This window comes from Tachyglossus aculeatus, chromosome 18 (genome assembly GCF_015852505.1).
Source record: "Tachyglossus aculeatus isolate mTacAcu1 chromosome 18, mTacAcu1.pri, whole genome shotgun sequence".
Taxonomy (NCBI): Eukaryota; Metazoa; Chordata; class Mammalia; order Monotremata; family Tachyglossidae; genus Tachyglossus; species Tachyglossus aculeatus.
In genome coordinates this window covers 6,422,272-6,445,185 of record NC_052083.1, presented here as the reverse complement: position 1 = coordinate 6,445,185, position 22,914 = coordinate 6,422,272, and the positions used below count along the sequence as shown (strand labels likewise).

At 44.4% G+C, this 22,914-nt stretch overlaps 1 protein-coding gene across 2 annotated transcripts in view; it reads right to left on the bottom strand.

The window, feature by feature from the left end:
- Positions 1–22,914, bottom strand: part of EFR3A (EFR3 homolog A) — a 71,456-nt gene that overhangs the window by 37,412 nt on the left and 11,130 nt on the right. For both annotated transcript variants that reach the window (XM_038760698.1, XM_038760697.1), the window contains exons 2-3: positions 5,328–5,404; positions 1,151–1,278 (exon numbers count right to left, since the gene is read on the bottom strand). In XM_038760698.1, coding sequence (XP_038616626.1) covers positions 1,151–1,257 — 107 coding nt within the window. In that variant the 5' untranslated portion in view covers positions 1,258–1,278; positions 5,328–5,404. The remainder of the gene's footprint in view (positions 1–1,150; positions 1,279–5,327; positions 5,405–22,914) is intronic.

The window sequence follows — 22,914 nt, the reverse complement described above, 5'->3', positions numbered from 1 at the left end:
TTAATCCCCCAAATTATCTTCAATAAACACTCATTCGCTCCATGCTGCCTCATTCAAATGGTAAACCACAACCTCAAGGAGTTAAATTTGAAACTGTAAAAATGGAAGCAACTCAATTTTTTGAAACAAACCATAAAGTCCTTAGACAACCTCTGCTGAAGAGAAGCCTGTTAATGAATGAGTTTCACACACCTCAAAACCGTTAATGCTAACTTTCCATTTTGGAACCACTCTGGAGAAGCCACACTGCACCAGGAGCTGAGAGTAGGCCAGAGAGTGGCAGGAGGAGGGGAGGATTCTGCCACCCTTCAATACATAATTATATATTATTAATTATTTATTTATATTAATGTCTGTCTCCTCCTCTAGACTGTAAGATCACTATGCCTGGGGAACGTGCCCACACATTCTGTTGTATTCTTCTCTCCCAAGGGCTTAGTACAGAGTTTTGCATGTGGTAGACGCTCAATAAATTCCAATGACTGATTCAGTGGCGCACTCAGTGTCATTGGCTCGGTGTCTATAAGTTCCAGTCCTGTCTCAGTTATGTGACAGCTGCCCATCCTTTATCTCTTAAAGAAAATCAGTCCATCAATGGTATTTATTAAGCGCTTTTCCATGTGCACAGCACTGTAGTAAGTGCTTGGGAGAGTACAAAAATGAATAACATTATAGAGTTGAATGCCTTGAAGCCATGGTGAACTACTTCCAAGAGAAACTAAACTGCAGGGGACATGCTCATTTGGCTGAGGTTTATACTCTCCTAAGACTTTCCAAACTTCCCCATCTACAGCAAATTCTGGGCTTTACTTCCTAGCGGCTGGAGCAGGGCCTGGGAATCAAAAGGACCTGGGTTCTAGTCCCGGCTCCACCACTTGTCTGCTGTGGGTGACCTTGGGCAAATCACTTCAGACTTAAGCTGTGAGCTCAAGACTGTGAGCTCATCCTGGGGAGGGAATGTGTCTGTTCTTGTTCCCTCCCAAGAACTCAGTACAGTGCTTTGCACACAGTAGTATGCATTCAATAAATATGATTGAATGAATGAAATTCTCTGGGCCTTAGTTCCCCGGTCTGGAAAATGGGGATTAAGACTGTGACTCCTTTGTGGGACGTGAAGCAAACACATGCCTGTGACAACGGCGGTCCTTACCCAGAGCGGTGCCTCACAACATCTCTGCTCAGTCTGTCTGCCAGGTAGGAGCCAATTCGATCCAATTTTTCCGGCGCAGACACGGCATAGAATGTCAGCTTCTCCATATCAGCCTTAACAAGACCATCCTAAGAAAGACAGGTAAACAGCTGCATTTTAAAAAGATTCCAACACTGTCTCCTCTTCTTTTCTTTCCCATTATTGTCGACACCCCATCTTCCCCGTTCCTGAAGCTCCAGACCTTCCGTCAGCCAATCAACCAATCTGTCTCCCCCTCTAAATTCTTATGGGCAGAAAATGTGTCTACCAGTTCTTATATTGTACTCTCCCAAGTGTTTAGTACAGTGCTCTGCACACAGTAAGTGCTCAATAAATCCGACTGATTGATCAATCAATGATATGTATCAAGCACATACTGTGTGCAGAGCACTGTACTAAAATTTTGGGAAGAGTACATTGCAATAGAGTTAGTAGAAATGATGCCTAACCTCATGAGTCCAATCTTTCTTCTACAATATTTCACAGCTCCATCCCGCTTTCTCCATCCTTAATACCACTAAGTGATCAAAGTCCTCATCGCTTCCTGGCTGGATTACTGTAATCCGTGGTATTGTTTCCTCTGTTCCAAGCCTGTCTGCCCTCTCCAATCTATCTTAGGTACAGGCAGCTAAATGTATCACCTTGTTAGAGTACATTCAAGACATATCACTCACCTTTGCAAACTCTTCAGTGGCCACCCAGAAAACAAAATGCCTAACTAAGGCATTCCAACAGCATTCTCTGTCACCTATCCATACTTCTCTGGCTACATCCCAGCTGACACTATTCACTCTTCCCATGCAAACCTTCTTACTGAACCTGGCTCATGAATTCCCCCGTCTTTGGCCTAATTCTTTCCATACCCTGCAAAATCCAGCAAACCCCGTCCCGTCCCGTTTTCAAAGTCCTCCCAATAGGTATTTCTTAATTTTATCCCCTCCTCTCCATCCCTTACTGCCCTCACCTTGTCACCTAAACACCTCTCCTCATCTAGGCTGTAAACTCACTGTGGGCTCACTCACTGTGTTTACTAAGCACTCTCCCAAGTGCTTAGTACAGTGCTCTGCACACAGTAAGTGCTCAATAAATACAACTGATCGACTAATCACCCATCCAATACTCATCGACTCATATGTACAACCACAGATTTATTGGCTAGCAATTTACTCATGCATTTAATTCCTTAGGTCTCCCTTCTACTTTAGATTGTGATTTCCATGTGGGATGGGGAATGTGTCTGACCTGATCAACTTGGCTCTGATGCAGCGCTTAATACAGCGCGTGGCACATAGTAAGCGCTTAACGAACACCACGATTCTTCTTATTACTATAGTAATTGATCATTTGTGTTCATGGTCCTGCTCATTCAAATATTTGGCAATTTGTGTCCCCTTGACTCCCCTTCTGGACTTTTAAGCTCCTCGATGGGGATTGGGGTTGCCTCTGCACTGACTGTTTGCTCCTCCATGCCACATAAAATGTCTGGCATACAATGATTACTAATCACAGACTCCAAATCCGAACTGGGGTAAATCCGAACAGAAGAATCATTTCTCTTCCTTGATCTGGGAGCCTAGAGTGATCTGTTGATCCTGAGGAAAAGTGGAAACATCTAGACCTTGAAAACCAAGGCGATGTCTTCAAGTAAACACAACTAATATTCCGTCTCAACTACTCGAGAGAACGACGAGCTAATGTGAGTAACTCCTGGGCCCAGGCAGAGTGACTCATCCGCCATTTACGCTCCCCTTGAGAGGTCTAAGACAGTGCTTCCACCCCACTCTGTGGAGTTGCATCGTCTTCAGCCTTTCCCAATCCTGTAGACCGGAGGGAAGCAGCAGCGAAGACAGAGAGTCTAGCCCCCTTCTGGGCCACCTTCCCGGTACTAAAAGGAGGGAAGGGAAATCGTAAGTAGGTCTGATTACTGTTTTGTTTGGGCCCCAGCAGGGCCTCAAGGCCAGGCCACCCAGAGTCAGTGTGGGGCTGAGCAGGACACAAAGTAGGGCTGCACAATGAATCTCACAAAAATGGCCTCTCCCCTTCAGGGCAGAGCCAAGTGACACTAGACAACTAACGAACGCTAAGAGGAAGCCTCCCTCGGGACTAACGAACGGTAAGGGGAAACCTCCTTCGGGGCCACTGACACTTATTTTCATGGTGGTGCTCCTCCAGCGGGTTTGTAATTATTTTCTAAGGGCTCCTGGGGGGTTACCGTTTGTACTGCCATTTTCTTCTCCAAAAGAAAGACTCTAGACAGTGACTCATTCATTCCCATCAATACACCTGCAAAAAATCCAGGCGGAAGAGTAGACCACCGCTTAATCCTACAAAGATATACTGTAAGGGACATGCCAGGTCATCATTCCAAGAGATTCCAAAGCTGGAACCCAGAAGGTTCCTAACTCCTAACTGCAGTACTCAAGATGGGGCAGGGATGGAAGGTCACGTTTTGTTCAATTGGGTGTCAGGACGGTGTTTCAACACGGTGTGGGGGTGAGGGGGGAGAGAATGTGGGGAGAGATGGGGTCACACAGCCAACCACAGGGCAGCCCGGCACCTGGAAAACCTAGATTCCTCTGCCTTTGCTTGCCTCACCTAGCCTCTGTTGGCCACACTCTCAGTGGGCCAGATCCGTCCACCAATACGTTTATCGACAGTTGGCTAGTTTCACTTTCCTAAAACCACTCAGACCACAGGGCTTTTCCTGTCATAAGTTCAACCTTCCACAGACTTCTGAATCCTAAGTATTTTAATGGTACCCATAACCCAGCCTGGTGACCTCTACTTCAACAGGTCAAGGGAGTATATTTAGGAGGTGTGCCAAAGCTACAAAAACTGAAACCAGTGAAAAACAGAAAAGAAAATCCCTTCTCCACGAAACTTAAGAAATTGGGAATGGAGCGTCAGTCTTTACTAAAATATAAACATGTAAGCTCCTTGTGGCAGGGATCGAAACTACCAACTGATATATTGGACTCTCTTCCAAGCCTTTAGTACAGTGCTCTGCACAGAGTAAGTGCTCAATAAATATCAGATTGACCAGAGACAGAAAATGCCTGAAGAAAAATGAGGATTTAGTTACTGATACTGCACACCAACCCTTTTTGCCAGCATGGGAAACACAGTATATTTTCATCTTCGTTATATTTGTCTTGTGCTCCATGACCCTAAAAACTCCACTCCATCACGCCACTTGGAGAGTTAGCTTCTCTAAAGTTTGGAACTTTCTCTTCACAAATAACTCTTTCCAACTGAGGACAGATGGCTTCCTGCAATTATATGCTTTTTATAGTTCTCTCCTACATTCTTTAACATTTAAGTACTTTGAATTATATAGAGGACTAGTTCAAATGAACATAAAGTAATGGCTACACACATCCCACTCTGGAATTGCATAATACTTAACTGCCCCAAGACAAGAGCCCGGAGAAAACTGCATTGTTAAAACACGCAGGACCAAAGTGCACCTGCCAATCTATTTTCCATTGAAATTAACGGAGTGAAGCCTAGCCATTTCCAACATAGAGTTACCGCGGTCAAACAGTGGGACCTAAAAAGCCTGTAGTCCTCGTGAGAAGATTCTGTCGCCTGTCTGACTTATACTAAAATGTGAGGTAGGGAGCCAGTGGTGGTAATGACATCAGAGCCATTCCATTTAAAACAAATAAATGAACAAACAAACAGAAAGCTGGCTTACACAGAATGCTGGCAGGCCAAGGGACGGAGCACTGTCTTTAGTTCCTGTGGGCTCCAACCTGTGACCACGGATCTAGTTAATGCCCTTTCGTTTCCCTCCGTGGTGCTGATGTGATTCTCGCCCCTAAGGTGCCTCACGAATCCGATTAAACAGGTGGGACATTAACATCCAAGGAGAAAATCCAGATGCCTTGGGACGGTTGCCTTTACAGTTGAGAGACCCAGATTTGACTATGCCACAACCCACTTCTAGAATCAATCTACCGCTGCCACCCCCATGCGCTGCCTGGCTGGGTTTGCCTCTGGCTCCCAGAAAGAGACCTATCTCCGATGAGCTGACAAGACTGATAATTGACTTTTGAAAGAAAACAAAAGCAAATGAATGGAGACCCCACATACAGATGCTTGGGGGCATCTTAAGGAACAATTAAGTCCCACTTACTTTTGGATCTTCAGGAAATATATTGTCCACCAATCGTTTGTAGCGAGGACGTAAGGCAGCACAACAGCAGCACACTCCTGCAAACGACAAAGCATGAGAAGCTGTAGATATTAAGTTGCTTGGAAATATTTTAATTTAAATAATCAAATATAGATTCTTTTTAAATGCCCCCTCCCAACTTTGATCCTTTATTCACAACTTCCCCGGCTGGGGAGTAATCTTCCTCTGCCCTTTCTTTACTATTTTTCTTTCTCCAGTACTTTGTCCCAATATCACAAAGCACTCTTCTTCCATGAAGCCTTCCCTGGTTTTTCATAATAGTTTCTAAAATTAAGCACTTTTAAAAATAGCATTTATTAAGCACCTAGTATGTGTTTAGCACCGTGCTGAGAGCCGAGGGGTTGCAAGATAATCTGATCGGACAGAATCCCTGTCCCATATGGGGCACACATTCTAAGAGAGAGAGACAACAGGCATTTTATCCCCATTTTATTGATGAGGGGACTGAGAGCCAGTCACGGCAGCCCAAAGTCCTGCAGCAGGCAAATGGCAGAGCCGGGATGAAAACCCGGAGCTAATTCTCAATTTCCTGCTCTATCCATTACACACTTGTACATAAGAATAAAACCTCACAACTATACATATTATATAGCCAATTATATAGGGTAAGGTGCCGCATACAAACAATTAATACTAAGAGATGACTTCATTGGAAGTGTCTAAAAGTCTTCCCTCCAGGGCCAGATTGAACAGCCCTGTGTCCATAGCAAGCTGCCATGAATGCTGGCTTCTGAGGATGTACAGCATGGGGGTGGATTGGCGCTGCCCACCAATGTGGTATTCCCAATGGTCCTGTTGCTCCTACTCCCACTCCATCCCCGCAAGCAAGCCCGTAGAGGCTGGCATTCCAGTGGCCAAATCGATGTCCCTCAACAAGAGCCCAGGCCACTACACATTCAATTTGGCAGCAGCATTCAAATAGACAGTGGGCCACAGCTGGGCCATGGGACTCTAGCCCAGATATCCCTGAATTAAGGTTAATCATTGTGATTCTGTGTAAGGTTCATCGCTGCGAGAAGCAGTGTGGCTCAGTGGAAAGAGCAAGGGCTTTGGAGTCAGTGGTCATGGGTTCAAATCCCAGCTCTGCTAGTTGTCAGCTGTGTGACTTTGGGCAAATCACTTAACTTGTCTGTGCCTCAGTTAATAATAATAATAATAATGACAATTACTAAGCACTTACTATGCGCAAAGCACTGTTCTAAGTGCTGGGGAGGTTACAAGGTGATCACATTGTCTCACGTGGGGCTCACAGTCTTAATCCCCATTTTACAGATGAGGTAACTGAGGCACCGAGAAGTTAAGTGACTTGCCCAAAGTCACACAGCTGACACGCAGCAGAGCCAAAATTAGAACCCACGACCTCTGACTCCCAAGCCCAGGATCTTTCCACATTAACCAACTCTCCCCCACTGGATTAAATACTCTTTGAGGGATGAGAGCATGTCTCCTAACTCTAGTGCACTCTTCCAAACGCTTAGCACAGTGCTTTTGCCCAAGATTACATAGCCGGCTGGAGGCAAAACAGACTAGAACCTTGGTGCCCTGACTCTTAGGCCCAAGCTCTGGCCACTGAACCTTGGTGCAATGTTCTCAAAGAGATAGTGCCAGATCCCAGATCACACTATGGATGAAAATATGAGGAACTGGGATCCAGCAGCAGCATTTCCTAGTGACAGTGTTTAGAAAGACCTTCTTGACCCAACAATTCTGCAAAGATGGGAAGATTTTCACAGAGACTTATCCAGAAGGAAACGTGCTCCCTAACTACCTGCTGTGGATAGGAAACTGCCATGATTTCACTGGAACTTAGTGAGATCCCCATTCCCCACAAGCAGGAAACCAGCAGGTGAAAGTCAGAAAGCCAAAGACTTTCTGAAGCTAAGAGATGCCTCTTTCTGTCACATGATTTCCCACATTTTCCTGGAAGTGTACTCTGATAGCTATGCATCTAAGGAAAGCTAAACTAATTGGGGCTTGGAGCTGCATTAAAAATTAAGTCAGATACAAACGGTTCTTGCTTGGATGGGGCACAAATCTACAGTTTCTGAAGGTTCAGGCCGCTATCTGGATCGCTACCTAGTCTTGTCTTGAGCCTACCTCCCAAGGAAGAGCACAACACAGTTCACAATAACAGATGACAGGAAAGGGAAAGAATGAAAAGGAAAAAAATTGTGCTGGAAATGAGCATTTCCTTTGATTAGGTGGCTAAATCTAGAGAAGTTGCCATCCCACGGGCCCGATGATATTACAGCATTTTCCCAATTAGGGTGAATTACATCCTCTTCAGATGATGGTATTGGTATATAGATTCTTGGGCCAGCTACTGCGCTAGCTCTGCCCCTTTTCTGGAAACCATAAATGTAACAGAAAACACCCCCGAGAATGACTTGCAAAATTCCGGCTTTCCCAACTGACCTATCTAAAAATACAATTCCATTCCCCTGAACGCTGCAGCACTTTGGTAGTTCAACAAGGGAGCTATGCTAATATCTACACTAGATTCCTCTCGAGGCTACTCCAGAACCCAGACGAACGGTTTGAAACCATAAGTTTGCACCATACTTGTCAAGGTCCTATTGTGGCGTTTTATGAGATGGATAGCAGTTGGATGCCTGCTTTAAAACCCCAGACAGAAAAGGAAGAATCAGATTCCTAAGAATTGAACAGTTCTTGAGAGGGAACAGAAATACTTAAAAACACGCAGAGGCCGAACCTGTACAAATGAGAATTGTTCTGGGACATAAACTGGGAGAAAGGTAATTATATAATTCCACAAGAATTACAAGAATAAATAAGATGATAATATACACAATAAACTTCTCATTTAACCTACAAAATGGAGGCCAAATCAGGCAGGCAATTCTGTCGCAACTGGTTCACGGTCTCTTAGGAAAAGCTATGGTACAGACTGCCTCATTTGAGATTTTGGAAAACAAACTGCTGGCTGAAAACTTTTCGCTGGTCTAAAAGATTTACCATCAATTCTTCCCTCAGTCTCTGGTAAATGCAAACAGGTAAACTGGGTGGTAGGAACACAGCATGAAAACAACCCAGAGGGGAAAACGCAGACTCCGGAGATGACTGACGGAAAGAAATATTCTATCACCCGCCACGACAAGCGTATACGAAGTTCTGACCTACCCACGCACAGGAACGAAGTTGACTCTCTCGTGGAATTCAATTCATAGGGCTTTTCCAGTTCTACCGTGGGTACCTGAGCATAATCCTTCATGCTGGATTTGAAGCTACTTTTCATGCTGTCTTCCTCTGGGTGCTTTTCATCAACTGTTCGCTGTGCACCTAGCTCAGCTTACTTGTAGTTAATTAGCATGATGGGACCTAAGTACTGTAACTGAACTACACTGTGACATCAAAGTAAAGCTATCGAAAACTTGAAAACGCTGGGTATCGAGAGTATCGGATTCAAGTAACAATGACTAAAATAAAATATATTTTATGGATGTTTTAACAAAACAAACTTTCACCTGCTTTAAAAGTCAGCAATGTCTACAGCCCAAGATTTTAGGAAACCAGGCATTGCTATTTCATATGTTAAGTGCTTAGTACAGTGCTCTGCATATAGTAAGCGCTCAATAAATACGATTGATGATGACATGCTCAGAATTCTAAAAAATGAAAGATCTCTCAAGACCTAGGATAGTCCATGGCATTTTTCATTTGGACAATTGGGAGCCACCAGTCATTATTGAGGGTGATTCCTGATTGCTTATACAATAAAAAAGAAAAACACTGTTCCTTTCTTTGGTATGAATGCCAGACTCCATTATGCACCCCTACAAATTTCCCTTTCATGCACCTTCCTCAATTCCCTCTCCCCAAACCAGGTAAAAATAATGAAGAACAATGAAAAGAGAAGTAGTAGTAGTATTATTTATCAAGTGTCCATTGATGCAATGCACTGTGCTAAAAGCTTAGGAAACTTAAAAGGGAGAAGTGACACGTTCACATCTTTATCTTCTTTTAGAAGTACAGCAGTCCAAAATGGTGGTCCTGGTGGCCAAAGAGAATCTTAGCCAGTCTTTAAGAAAAGGAGTAGACCAAAAGGCAAGATGCGAAAAAATAAAAATGAAACGCTGAGTAGTTTTGCTGATGGATTTGGAGCTTGACTATAAGTGCTCTACTGGAATCAGAGAACCAAAGAACTTGGAAGGGAAATTCTCCCTCGAGGCTGGAATGAGGAGTGAGGCCAGTGCTCAGTTGAGCATAACATCTACAAAGTGGCTTATCACATTCTTTAAAAGGGAACAGAAATGTTGCAATAGGAGCAGCTCATAAAAGTGTGAAAATTAAAATTTGGCACAACTTCAGCTTCTCAAAATGGTGCCCGGTTCTGCATTTAATGTTGATCAACAATTGGCAGATAGGTGCTGAGTAATTATAAGCAAGGGCAGACAAAGCTAGTCAGTGTCAAAGTAATCTCATAGATTCAGGCTGACAAATGGCATATTTCCTAGGGAGAGCAAAATGAAAAAAGCAGATATTGTGATAAATAGAACTGCATCCTAAATTGTGAAAGCAAGTCATACTCGAAATTCTTTACAGCTTCTTCACAAATCCATTGACGCAAATCTTTATCTCTGCAACATTTTACCCACAAAAGTAATGATCATTCCCTTTTGTTCATCGAAACTGAGTCATTTGTAGGCTTCCACAAAATGACGAACACATCCGGAAATCCTTCCTATGGGAAAAATGCTTCTATCCTGTTCAGGAAAGTTTAACAAACTATTCTCATGTACTTAAACTATACAGAAACAAATAAAAATTCAGTCTGATTAAGCCTCAATCTGTTCAGAGTCTTCCTTCTTAGTCCTGAGAAATCTGTTGGCTTTGTTTCTCATTTCAGTGTCTGTTGACAAAGTCTTTGGGGAAACTTGGGACAAACTTCTTCAGAAAAATGGGAAAGATGGCAAATGTGGAAAAAGTGCAAAATTGACTCCAGGCTAATGCAACCTTGGGAGGGAGGTGATTGTAAGCTTGTTGTGGGCAGGGAACATGTCTACTAACTCTGAATTTGTACTCCCCCAAGCGCTTACTACACTCCTTTGCACAAAGTGCTCAATAAATAAAGTTGATTGAACTAAAGATGAAGTGAGCGAAAACATGCGGTTCAGAGGGCATCCAAGGAAGATGATACGGTCAGACTAGATTGTTCATAAACTAGGGGAACTAGGAGATGTGGCCGAAACTGAGCTGAACTGAAATATCAACACACACCACGCAATACGCAAAAGGTCATCAAGTTCAAGAGAGGTCTCAATCAATCGAGAAACAAAATAGTTCATACTGGGATGCTAGAGGAAGGAGGAATTTGGAAGAAAACATTACTGCAGTTTGATGGTCCATTCCTAAACATCAGGATGGATGTCAAAGAAGGGGTCCAGTATTCTGCTCCACTGTCACAGATCAAAAGCTGGCCTGGATGGATCAATGATCTGACCAGTAATGGACACTGCTCATGATCTTACAGTATATTCCCTCCGCACAATAATTCCATTTGAGGCATACGATCCATGAAAAAATGGTTAAAGACTCAGAAAAAGAGACTTTAAAGTTTAAAAGCAACCGAGGGGAGTGGTTAAGCCTGTAGTACAGGGCAGAAAGAATATGAAGAGCAACCAATAAAGGTTAACTGAGTTTGGGAATTTAGCAGGCAAGTCTGTGTTAGGGGGGAAATGAAGTTAAAGCTGCTTCCCATTTTTCTGGTGAGGGAGAATCATTCTCTCTAACCCAGGAGGCTGCAAAACACTGACCAAAAGTTCCTCAGACTCCTCACAATGGAGAGTTGCACTTATATTTGGGAACTCAAAAATTTACAAAAAGGAGTCCGGATAAAGGAAAGATTTACCCTAGGCCTGAACAATGTGAATAAATCTTTTTACAACATAAGAATCAAAGAGAACCAACAGTATAGTTTTCATCTTCTAGACAGTATTCCTCTCAAAGGGATTTTAATCCATTAGAGACTAGTGTTTCCTTACAACAAGTTCTTTCCACATGCAATTGCATACCTTCTCTTCTTTCAGTCTCAATTTCGTCATTTGCTCTTTCCCCCTGACACTCTTATGCTCCAATCATGGTCTTTTCATCTTTTTTCCGATCTCTCCATTTCAGGTCTTCAAAAGGTTTCCCGCCCCTCTAACTGGCTAGCTAATTAATAGTGCTTGTCTACCCTTCTTCTCCAGAACAAAAGGATTCCCAACGATGGGAGCCTGTAGGAAAAACTATAGCAACTTCGATGCCACCTTCTTTCTTTTTAAGTTTGATATACATGAAAGAACTCTTGCAAGGCCCACTTAGATTCCCAGGAATTTCTACTTCTCAACAGGGGCAGTTCACAAAGCAGCACGGTATATTTCTCTGCAGGCTTTCCCGGTGCAGTATCGTTGTGGAAGATGACATACAAGTGCTTAGTACAGTGCTCTGCACACAGTAAGCGCTCAATAAATACGACGAATGTCTGTCTTGGATAACAGCCCCCAAGACTGAGACCCAGAGCCCCACATCCAAACAGATTATTATGAATCACTTCTCAGATCTGAGATTTGGCCCGGTACTGTGGACTGACGGTGAGCCTGAAGAAAACCGAGGTGACGTGCCGGCCGTTTCCTACCCAAAGTAAGGTCGTTCATCGGTAATGCTGAACTTTCTCACTGCTCTCTGCTGCCTAGACGAATCAGTTATGCACAAAGAAGTAGAAGACAGAATCACAAAGGCCGACGTGGCTTTTGAGTGAATGGCAGTCTGACAACAGCAGGCCATGAAGTTTCATCAGCATCAGTGGTATTTATTGAGCAGTTACTGTGTGCAGAGCCTGTATTAAGTATTTGGGAGAGTACGGCACAACACAGTTGGTAGACACTTTTTTATGGCATTCGTTAGGCCCTTACTATGTGCCAGACACTGTACTAAGCACTAGGGTAGATACAAGTTAAACAGTTTGGACACAGTCCTTTATCCTACATGGGGTGCACAGATAAAAGGCACAGAGAAGTTAAATGACTTGCCCCAGGTCACACAGCAGATGTTCCCTGCCCACAACAAGCTTACATTCATTCATTCAATTACTTCAATCATATTTCTTGAGAGCCTACTGCGTGCAGAGCACTGTACTAAGCACTTGGGAAGTACAAGTCGGCAACATATAGAGACGGTACCTACCCAACAACGGGCTCACAGTCTAGAATGTTCTACTCTGCTAGCAGTAATGGAGGACAAGGCTCAGAGGTGGAGATAATCTGAAGGAGGTGGAGAAGGAGGGGACTACTCACAAAATGGGGCCTCAAAAAAAATCCAAGGCTCTTTCCATTGCCATCCTCCTCCTCCATCATCTTTTCTTCCCACCTCTCCTCCCCCATCCTACCCAGACCAGTCTCCCAGCTCGGGCGGGGAGGTCTGCAGAGTGGGTGCTGTAGTATTGTTGCTGTGGAATATAAAATGGAAGATGGGGCAATGAAAGGCAGTCTAGAGGACTTATGTGAGAAAGGAAGGATGAACAAAAGACTTTGTGGAATTCCCTCATAGTGGGTTAAAGCCCTAGACCATTGGGAGGCAGTAATCCAGGGAGGGATGACTCTTCTCAAGCAAATAAAAACTTCTCCAAGATTTAGGCTACTAAGGGACAGTCTTGAAAACAGATACAAGGCTTTGTATGGAGCAAATGCATCAGCTTATTATCAAGTAGAGGGAAGAAGAACAAGGCCAGGCACAGCAAAGGATGTGTGGGGAGGGCGGAGGGAGACATGAAAGGTCAGGGAATGAGAAAACAGGGCCATCGCAAATCTATCAACCTATAAATTATTTACTGTGCAACAACAACGATGGCATTTATGAAGCACTTAAAATATACTAAGCACTGGGCTAGATTCAGTGTTATCAGATTGGACACAGTTCCTGTTTGCCTCAAGACTCACAATCCCTCTCTTCCCCATTTTATAGATGAGGTCACAAACCCAGAGAGCTTAAGTGACTTACTCAAGGTCACCCAGCAAGCCAGTGGCAGAAATGGGGCTAGAACCCAGGTCTCCTGACTCCTAGGTCCTTTAAACTAAGCCACACTGCCTTCTCCAATGTAGGGCACTCTTAAAATTTTCAGCAGATTCCAGGCATTTTCAAGATACTAACAACATAGTGCATAGTTTTCCTTTCAGCAGAGCTCTAAATGTGGAGCTCAAATATAATGAATCACTGAAAGTCACCTCCAGTGACTGTCTAGTTCACACATTTAAGCAGAACTCTCCAATCATTACAAACAAAACTCTTGTGGATCCCAGGTGAAGATCATTTCAAAGCCTGCCTTGTTGATCAATCAGTGGCATTTACTGAGCACTTACTGTGTGCAGAGCACTGTACTAAGCACTTGGAAGAGTACAAGAGTTGGAAGACACGTTCCCTACCCACAGTGAGCTTCCATCCCTGCATCTACCAAGCCTAAATCAGAAATGTCTCGTGGTTAGGCCTTCTTATATATTTGAAATGCTACAAAAATGTCATTGGTCATGAGTTTAGTTTCTGCTGCAATACAAGCGAGAAAAAGTATCAAAGCCAGGCAATAAGTATGCCAATGCTACCTAATAAACAGGCAATTTGCTTGTTGGCCCCAATCTCTCAGCAATGGAAAAGCAAGCGGCATTTCAATGATTCCACCTTTCCAATTTGAGATACTGTGGTGGCATTTCTGAATACCAGATTTCTACAACATTGTCTGGTGCACTGTTTTAATTAAATGTAAAACTAATACTCCACACTGAAACTATTTCTGCCTCTAATTCAGTAGCTCCTGCACGGTTGGTACATGACAAGAAATCCAATCCCCACTAAATGCCAACGGCAAAGTCTATCACTGTTGAGTGGGGCTGGCAAGGGCTAAAGAAAAGGACAGAGGGAAGGGAGATGAAGAACAGAAGTCCCCCTAAAGGGAGTTAGCGTGGCAAGTTGCCCACACCTCTTACAACAATCATAATTGTGGTATTTCTTCAGCGCTTACTATATGCCAAACACCGTACTAAAAGCTTTGAATCAAGCAAAAACTCCTCACACTCTGCTTCAGAGCTCTCCATCACCTCGCCCCCTTCTGCCTCACCTCCCTTCTCTCCTTCTCCAGCCCAGCCTGCACACTCCGCTCCTTTGCCGCTAACCTCCTCACTGGGCCTCGTTCTTGCCTGTCCCGCCATCGACCCCTGGCCCATGTCCTACCCTTGGCCTGGAATGCCCTCCCTCCACACATCCGCCAAACTAGCTCTCTTCCTCCCTTCAAAGCCCTGAGAGCTCACCTTCTCCAGGAGGCCTTCCCAGACTAAGCCCCCCTTTTCCTCTTCTCCTCCCCACCCCATCGCCCCCCTCCCTCCCTCTGACCTACCCCCTTCCCCTCCCCAGAGCACTTGTGTATAGTTATACATATTTATTACTCTATTTTTAAATGATGTGTATATGGCTATAATTCTATTTATTCTGATGGTATTGACACTTGTCTACTTGTTCTGTTTTGTTGTCTGCCCCCCCCCCCCCCCCCCCACCACTTCTAGACTGTGAGCCCACTGTTGGTTAGGGACCGTCTCTATATGTTGCCAATTTGTACTTCCCAAGCAACTAGTGCAGTGCTTTATGCACACAGTAAGCGCTCAATAAATACGATTGAATGAATGAATGAAAGCTGGGTTAGACAGAAAATAATCAGTTCCCACACGGAGCTAACAGACTAAGTAGGAGGGAGAACAGGTACTGAATCCCCATTTTGCAGATGAGGGAACTGAGGCACAGTGAAATGACCCGCCCAAAGTCACACGGCAGGAAAGTGGTGAAGCTGGAATTAGAGCCCAGGTCCTCTGACTCCTAAGCCCGTGCTCTTTCCACTCGACCACCCAACTTCCCATGCGCAAATATGCTGCTGACGGGGAAAATACTGACTTATAGGCTGACGGAGCTGCACCCAATTCAAAATAAAATCTAGGCCGGAATTCCACACAGAGCACCACAGCTGATATCCCCTAACCTTCTAATCAATTTCTTTGTGCCAATTCTGGGGCCTGAAGCCTCTGGAGGAGTCTCTGAGGAGTTAAAGGAAGTAAGAGAAGCGAGGAGCTACCGCTTCAAAGGGAGAAGACAGAATTCTATAAAATACCATCCCGTTACCTCACCAACTTCAGGATCACGGTGTTTTACATAAGCACTAAGATTCTACTGGAGTGGATGGCGTGACTGGCAGTGACAGGAGCTCAGAGGCTTTTAGTGGAGGAAGGCTTCACATAAACCCTTTATATAACCAGCCGCAGGGACACAGGGACGGATCTAAGTGGTAGAGGGCAGGCTGGAGTGGACAGGATGGTTTCAGGGGCAGAAGCTAAATGGGCTAGAGTGTAGAGAAACGTTTAGGAGAAGGCCGGAGGTGTCGCTTGGCAGGATGGAAACCTCCCCGTCAAGCAGGGGACTCCCAAAGCCAAAGCAAAACGTAAGGGAATAACGAGCTTCTCAGGGGTGCAGCACCCATGATGACACAAACCTCAACAGGAAGGAGGGAGACCACAGGAGTTCTCCCAGAGAGGGAGCGCCTGGGATGGCCTCTGCTTCCAAGGTGGTCTCTGGGCGGGAAAGGGCACTAAGCCCCACCGAAACCATAGGGAAAGTCATCTCAGACAACCTTGGGTAGAAAAAGAGGGAAGGTCACCATCATCTTAGTCTCTCCTGCTTCACACTGAATCCATTCATCTGGAAGACTGTTGTCAGTCCAGCCACCAGCGTGAATGTGTGTTGGAGAGATGACAGATTCTACTCAGGAGAAGAGCTTCTTGCCACTCCCGATGCCAGAAATGGATAATACTCCTTGACTCCTGCATCGGTTTCCTTGCTGACCTCTCTACTTCCTGTCTTTCCCCAATCCAGCCCCCACTTCACTCTGCTGCCTGGATCGTTTTTTCTAAAAGACAATGCTCAGTTCATATCTCCCCACTCATCAGGCACTTCTAGTGGTGGCCCATTTCACTTTGCATTAAACGGAAGCCCCTTACCATCCGCTTTAGGGCATTCAATTGGCTCACCCCCTCCTACCTTACCTCCTGGATTTCCTGCTCTATCCGTCAGTACACTTCTCTCTTTTAACACCAACTTACTCCCTGTAACTCGATCTTGTCTATCTCGCTGTCAACTCCTTAACCATGTCCTGCCTCTGGCCTGGAGCTCCCTCCCCATTTCTTATGCAACACACCACCACTCTCCCTACATTCAGAACCTTATTACGATCACATCTCCTTCAAGAGGCCTTCCCTGATTAAGCTCTTTTAGCCGACTTCCTCTCCCTTCTGCATCACCTCTGCACTTGGATCTGTACCCTTGAAGCACTTAATAATATTCACCCCCACCTCGGACCCACGGCACTTATCAAATGTACCCATAATTTATTTTCGTGTCTGTCCCTCCCTCTAGACTGGAAGCCCCTTGTGGGCAGGGAACGTGTCAACCCAATCTCTGGTACTGTACTCACCCCAAGCTCTTAGTTCAGTGCTCTGCACACACTGAAGCACTCAATAAATACCACTGGCTATGGATTAACACCCAGTAACGACAGGTTACAGCAACTGCAGTCAGCCTACACAGTGCCACTCTTCAAGGACATGGAGACCTCTGATCAGAAAACTCCCCCAAGGCAACCTTCACTGCCTGGACTCCCTCAGTTATCAGATGGACATTGCTCAGCTGCAGAAAAGCCTCCCCTGGAGTGCTGTAATCTCATTATGGGCAGGGAAGGTACCTGCTAATTCTGTTGTATTATACTCTCCCAAGTGCTTACTAGGGTGCTCTGCACCGTAATAAGCGCTCAATAAATACCACTGATTGACAGAGACATCAGGGCAGCAGCCGCACCTTTCATTCATTCATTCATTCAATCGTATTTATTGAGTGCTTACTGTGTGCAGAGCACTGTACTAAGAGCTTGGGAAGTACAAGTTGGCAACATATAGAGACGGTCCTTACCCAACAGCAGGATGACAGTCTAGACGGGGGAGACAGACAACAAAACAAAAGATATTAACAAAATAAAATAAATAGAAAAAATATGTACAAGTAAAATACAAAAATAGAGTTATAAATATGTACAAACATATATACATATATACAGGTGCTGTGGGGAGGGGGAGGAGGGGGAGAGGAAGGAGGGGGCTCAGTCTGGGTACTCAGCCTTCTGAACTCTGCGACTTGGACTCTGCCCGAGTAATGAGAAGCCTGTAAACGGATCCTTTTGCCATCATTTGTTGAAGCTCTTCTATGTTGTTGTGCCATTTTTATCATTTTTAATATTTCTCTGTGTACCTGCCGCTTACCCCTTCCTTGTGGGTTCCCTCATGCTCAGGAAGCTCTTATTAGAATACTTGTCCAACCGCTTTTTCTGATATGGCTGCCTATCCAGATGGACACACACTGTTAGGAGAACAGTCCCTGTTTCCCGAAGGTCTATCTAAAATGCGTGGTACGGTCACCTTCTGAGGGAGAACAGTTGGCAAAGAAGCCTGGGGGAAACAGAAGGCTTCCTTGGGCCAGGACAACTAGTTTTCTGCCCAGATTAGGTTTTCAGACTTCCCCCAAGATAGCGCTCTTCCCAGCCCAAGCCTGACCCATGAAAAATAAGGGGTGCTTAATTTTCTACTTCCCCATTGTACCAAAGATGTTCCTCGTCATCCCATTTTGTGCAGAAAACTGCATCTGCCTGTCTACCCCACTGGAAAGTCAGCTCCTTGACAGCAGGAAGTGTGTCTTCTACGTTGACTGAACACTCCCAAATTCCAAGTGGGGTGGCCTGACCCCGGAAGTGCTCAATAAATAATGCAATAAATACAACAATAAATAATGCTGTAGCTCACTTACGACTATAAGCTCGAACATATCTACCGACTCTGGTACTGTACCCTCCCAAGGGCTCAGTATGGTGCTTTGCACACAGTAAGAGCTCAATAAATACCATTGATTGATTGATTGCTGACAGACTGACTCCAGGATTTCTGTAAAATATCAGCTACATCAAAGGGAGCCCCTCCATCATACGGGAGCACCTCTGGATATGCTTCCCTAAAAGGCACAACCCCAAAGGCTAGGCTGTCCACGCTGACACCAAAGATTTCATTTGTAACAATGCCAACTTCCTCCCCTCATTCTTTGAGGTTGTCAAATGGGAATAAAGGCAACATTGTTGTAATTCCCATTCTCTGAGCAAATCTATTCACTGGCACACTCTTTTGCATTTGGGGGGAAAATGCAAAAAAGATAACAATCAGTCAGCTAGCATAGTTCTTTCTCAATGACCCTGTTTATGGTTAATACTGCCTGATCAGTGACTCTAAATTTTGAGGGGATAAAAAATATCACTGTGCCTTATAGGCTTTTCATTTTTAACAAAATGTGGGCTTCAGCTGTCCGAGGTGAGGAAGATATAGCAAATTAGCCATAAACTACTGCTCACTGTGCCTGGGGCTGCTGGATACTACTGGGTGCCACACTCCCAACCACCACGCCACTCCCAGAGAACCTCAAAAACATCACCCACAGGACACAAGACGCCAGAGGTGGGCTTTGGAAGGGTATGCCTACTGTTTCTCTTGGTGCCAGCTGGGAACAGAAGGGGTAGAGTGGTGGGAGAAGCCCTGAGACACCCCATCTGGGTATTGGAAACCCCAAGATTCTTCTAGTATTTTTGCAATGTAGTGACCCCCGTAAGGTGGGGTTCTATAACACGGCTCTTAGCCGTATTGCTGAACGGCACACAACAGTCTTAATGAAAAATGGCTTCACACTGGTTTTTGCTTCGATACCCTGCAAATTTTCAGCTCATTCAAAAATCAAGAGACTCTTACCCTCTTGTTTCTAGGTCAGAGTTCAGAAGACAGTGCTGCTTACTGTTCTGAGAAGAGCTTTAGAAATAAGAAGCAGCATTGCTTAGTGGATAGAACATGGGCCTATTTGCCACTTGTCAGCTTGGGTGACCTTGGACAAGTCACTTCACTTCTCCGTACCTCAATTACCTCATCTGAAAAATGGGGATTAAGACAGTGAGCCCCATGTGGGATAGGGACTGCGTTCAATCCGATTTACTTGTATCCACGCCAGCGCTTAGTACAGTGACTGGCACATAGTGGGAGCTTAACACATACAGTTGTTTTTAAGGCTCTCCAGGGTTCTGTGCCCACCCGGGTTACTGCAGATAAAATACGTTCTATTCCTTAAACTCAAATATTTTAAAGCTAATACTTAACTTTTTTCAGAGAACTGTGAACTGTCAATTGGCATACCAGCGGAAAACAATGCACTGTCAGACAGAAACCAGGCCCTGCCTTTTGAGCTCAGAGAGGCTACAGAAATAGAATATATTCGTAATTCAGGATTATTTTAAAGCGTTTCACAACTGTGAAATCCATCATAACGGAAATGCAGTTCTGTTGAAGACTACTTCAGGGTCATAAGCATATCAGAAAGATGACTGAGATGAATTTGGCGGTACAGTTTTCCCTGTACTTCAGTTGACATTCTCTTGTTAAGTGGTTTTTGTTGGAAAACATTTACGAAGTTATCACATCAACTATGTAATTCATTCATTCAGTCGTATTTACTGAGCGCTTACTGTGTGCAGAGCACTGTACTAAGTGCTTGGGAACTTCAAGTTGGCAACATATAGAGACGGTCCCTACCCCACAACAGGCTCACAGTCTAGACAGGGGAGACAGACAACGAAACAAAACATTCTCAATGAACTTTCCCATATCGGCCAATTTATATCTTCCTCAATCATAGTTACTGAGTGCTTAATTGTGTGCAGAGCGCTGTACTAGGCTCTTGGGAGAGTACAATATAACAGAGTTGGTGAACCTACGTTCCCTGCCCATAAGGATCAAATATGCTGCCTTGGTAGTAGGCAACAGCCCCTCATTCAAATTGCCTTAGATTTGAAAATTGAAAAAGACACTTAAGAGAACAAACTGACATCCGCTGCCACGTCCCGGAACAGAACAGAGCAAGAAGCAGCAACTTCAGCCACTGAATCGATGTGCCGAGACACACGTACAAGCCCCGGGAGGCCGGTCTCGAGAAGGCCGTGTTTTCACATGGAGGCCGCAGCCTTGCTTCAAGTGGTACAGGAATAGCATTGCAGCTCAAAACCATCACTACAGCAGCTGGCAGAACATGCCAGAAGGGTTCGGGCCCACACAGAGAGAAAACAATCCTGAGACCCATTTCATGATTCTTAAAAAACAATCGCCTCTGGGGAACTCAGTGTTCTACAAAGGCCCGATAAAGCACAGCACACTTTGCCCAAAAAGTGACGTCAGACTCCCACTAGCTCAAGAGAGTGGCTCCTAAAAAATATATATAAGGAAAGGTATGAGTTCAACTGCACTCCATAACATTTGAGTGTGGTAACTGGAAGAAGCTGGGAAACAGATTGCCGGGCCTTGAACAACCATTACCCGGGGTTTTGAAAAAAAATCTACCCTAGTCTCTCCAAACACCTGGGTCTTGCCCACCCTTGCCAAAATGGCCCCCCTATTGGTTCTTCTCCACTATCTTCTCCTAACCCCTCCAATAGTTCAAGGGAAAACAAGAAGCCCCTGGATCCAGCTCACTCAGGTGTTTCCCCACTAACCTGGCCACTCCTAAAAAGTGAACCAGACAGAAGCCAATCATTCCTTTTATGCCCTCTGTCTGACGTTCCTTTGGCCCACTGCCTAGTTTCCATTCAATCACTAGACTGTTATGGGCAGGGAACATGTCTGCTAATTCTGTAGTATTGTACTCTCCCAAGAGTTTAGTACAGTGCTCTTGCACGTGGTAAACACTCAATAAATACCACTGATTGATTGATTTGGTCTCGGACCAGTTGGACAGTGCCATTTTCAAGGCTGGGATTAGCCGTTCTTTAACGCAGAGAATGCAAATGAAAACACCTTGGGTGTATTCACCCAAAGCACTTTCACACAAACCACTTCAGTTGCCCTGGAAGTAATTCAGAAAGCCACCAGTATCCAGCCCTTGCCCTGGTGCTCTGTACACAGCAAGCACTTATCACTATTATTTTGAAGAACCTGATTTAATGGAGGCTGTTTGGCCTCCGCAAAGTGACAAAAGTACTTAAAAAAAAAAAGGAGGAACTATCAATCAATAGGCCTGGGAAAAAGAGGTCATCTGAAAATGGTGGGTGACACAGATATGTCAGGAGGCTCTCATTTTCAGGGAATATGGTCATTTTCCCCAAAGTGGGGAGCAGCCCGATGAAATTACAGGGTGAGCTTCTGCTCTGCCCCAGATTTTGATCTCTGGAGAGCTACATGGAAGCAACGAATGTTTCAGAGTGTTCTGCTGTTCTGTGACAGAAGATCTTCGTCCCCAGATTGCAGCAGGTTCACAGTGTTCCTTGACGCTGGGCTTTGAATTAAGTTTCAAGGAAAACCTCTTCAGGATCAGACCCAAGTTTTTATTTTGGTTCGGCTCTGCCCTTGATTAGCCATGGTCTTTATTAAACTTTTGCTAGGGGCCCAGCATTGTGCTAAGTATGTCTTCGATGTAATTCTAAATAATCGCTCACTGGTGTGAAAACAATGAGCCCTTTTACCTTAGAAATGGAAACCAAATTACTCTTCTGACTTGAAGAATTTGAGTCTGCTAAATCCTTAAATCAATAGCTGGGCTTCATATAAGATTTGGTTAACTTTTACATTTTAATTTGTCTCAGCATACGCTAAAAGGGCAGTCTGAAATTCTGAACAGAACAAGTGGTTCAAATGCCCACATTTTTTAAATAGTCTCAATTTTGTTTTTCTAATTTAGCTCTAAACCACACTGGAGAAAAAAAATACAGTCTACACTCCAAGAACGTCTTTTACCATCAAGTATTGCTGACCAGTACCCTACAACAAAATTCCTTTCCCTGCAGTTAGAGCACCACAAATTAACTCTCCGATCCCTTCTCTGCTCCTGGGTAAGGGTAAATAGTATTTCGTAAAGTCAAAGGCTCCATACTTGTCATGTCTGTTCAGCCCAAGTCAAGTGGGAAACTAAAAAAATGATTTATTTGCTCTAGATAGTTAAACAGGAGAGTGTAGGCCTGATCATTTTTGACTGGAATTACCCTTCATGGAGCATTTAAAAAAGACCATCGCTCAATCTTACCCTTTACTTTGGCTGTGCAGTTTTTTGCCTCTATCCTCAAGGCCTAGGCTTGTAACGTGTTGGCCAGAACACCACAAAAATCAAAGACAAATCAAAGACCACTCTTTGCTTCAACCCATCCTTTCTCCCTCTCAAAATAAACCAGCCCATAGGGTTTTTTTTTTCTTTTCTGATCGTTTGTTTTGCTTTAAGATGGCCTCTCCGCCCTGCTGGAGGTACACAAGTAGATGAAATTAGCATTCTTTATGACTTGCTAGAAATCATTATTCACCTTAGGCAGGTATATGAATGGCAATCTGCAAGAGGTAACATTCTAAGAAAACTATAAATCCATACCTGTTGGCTATAGGGTCAACTAGAG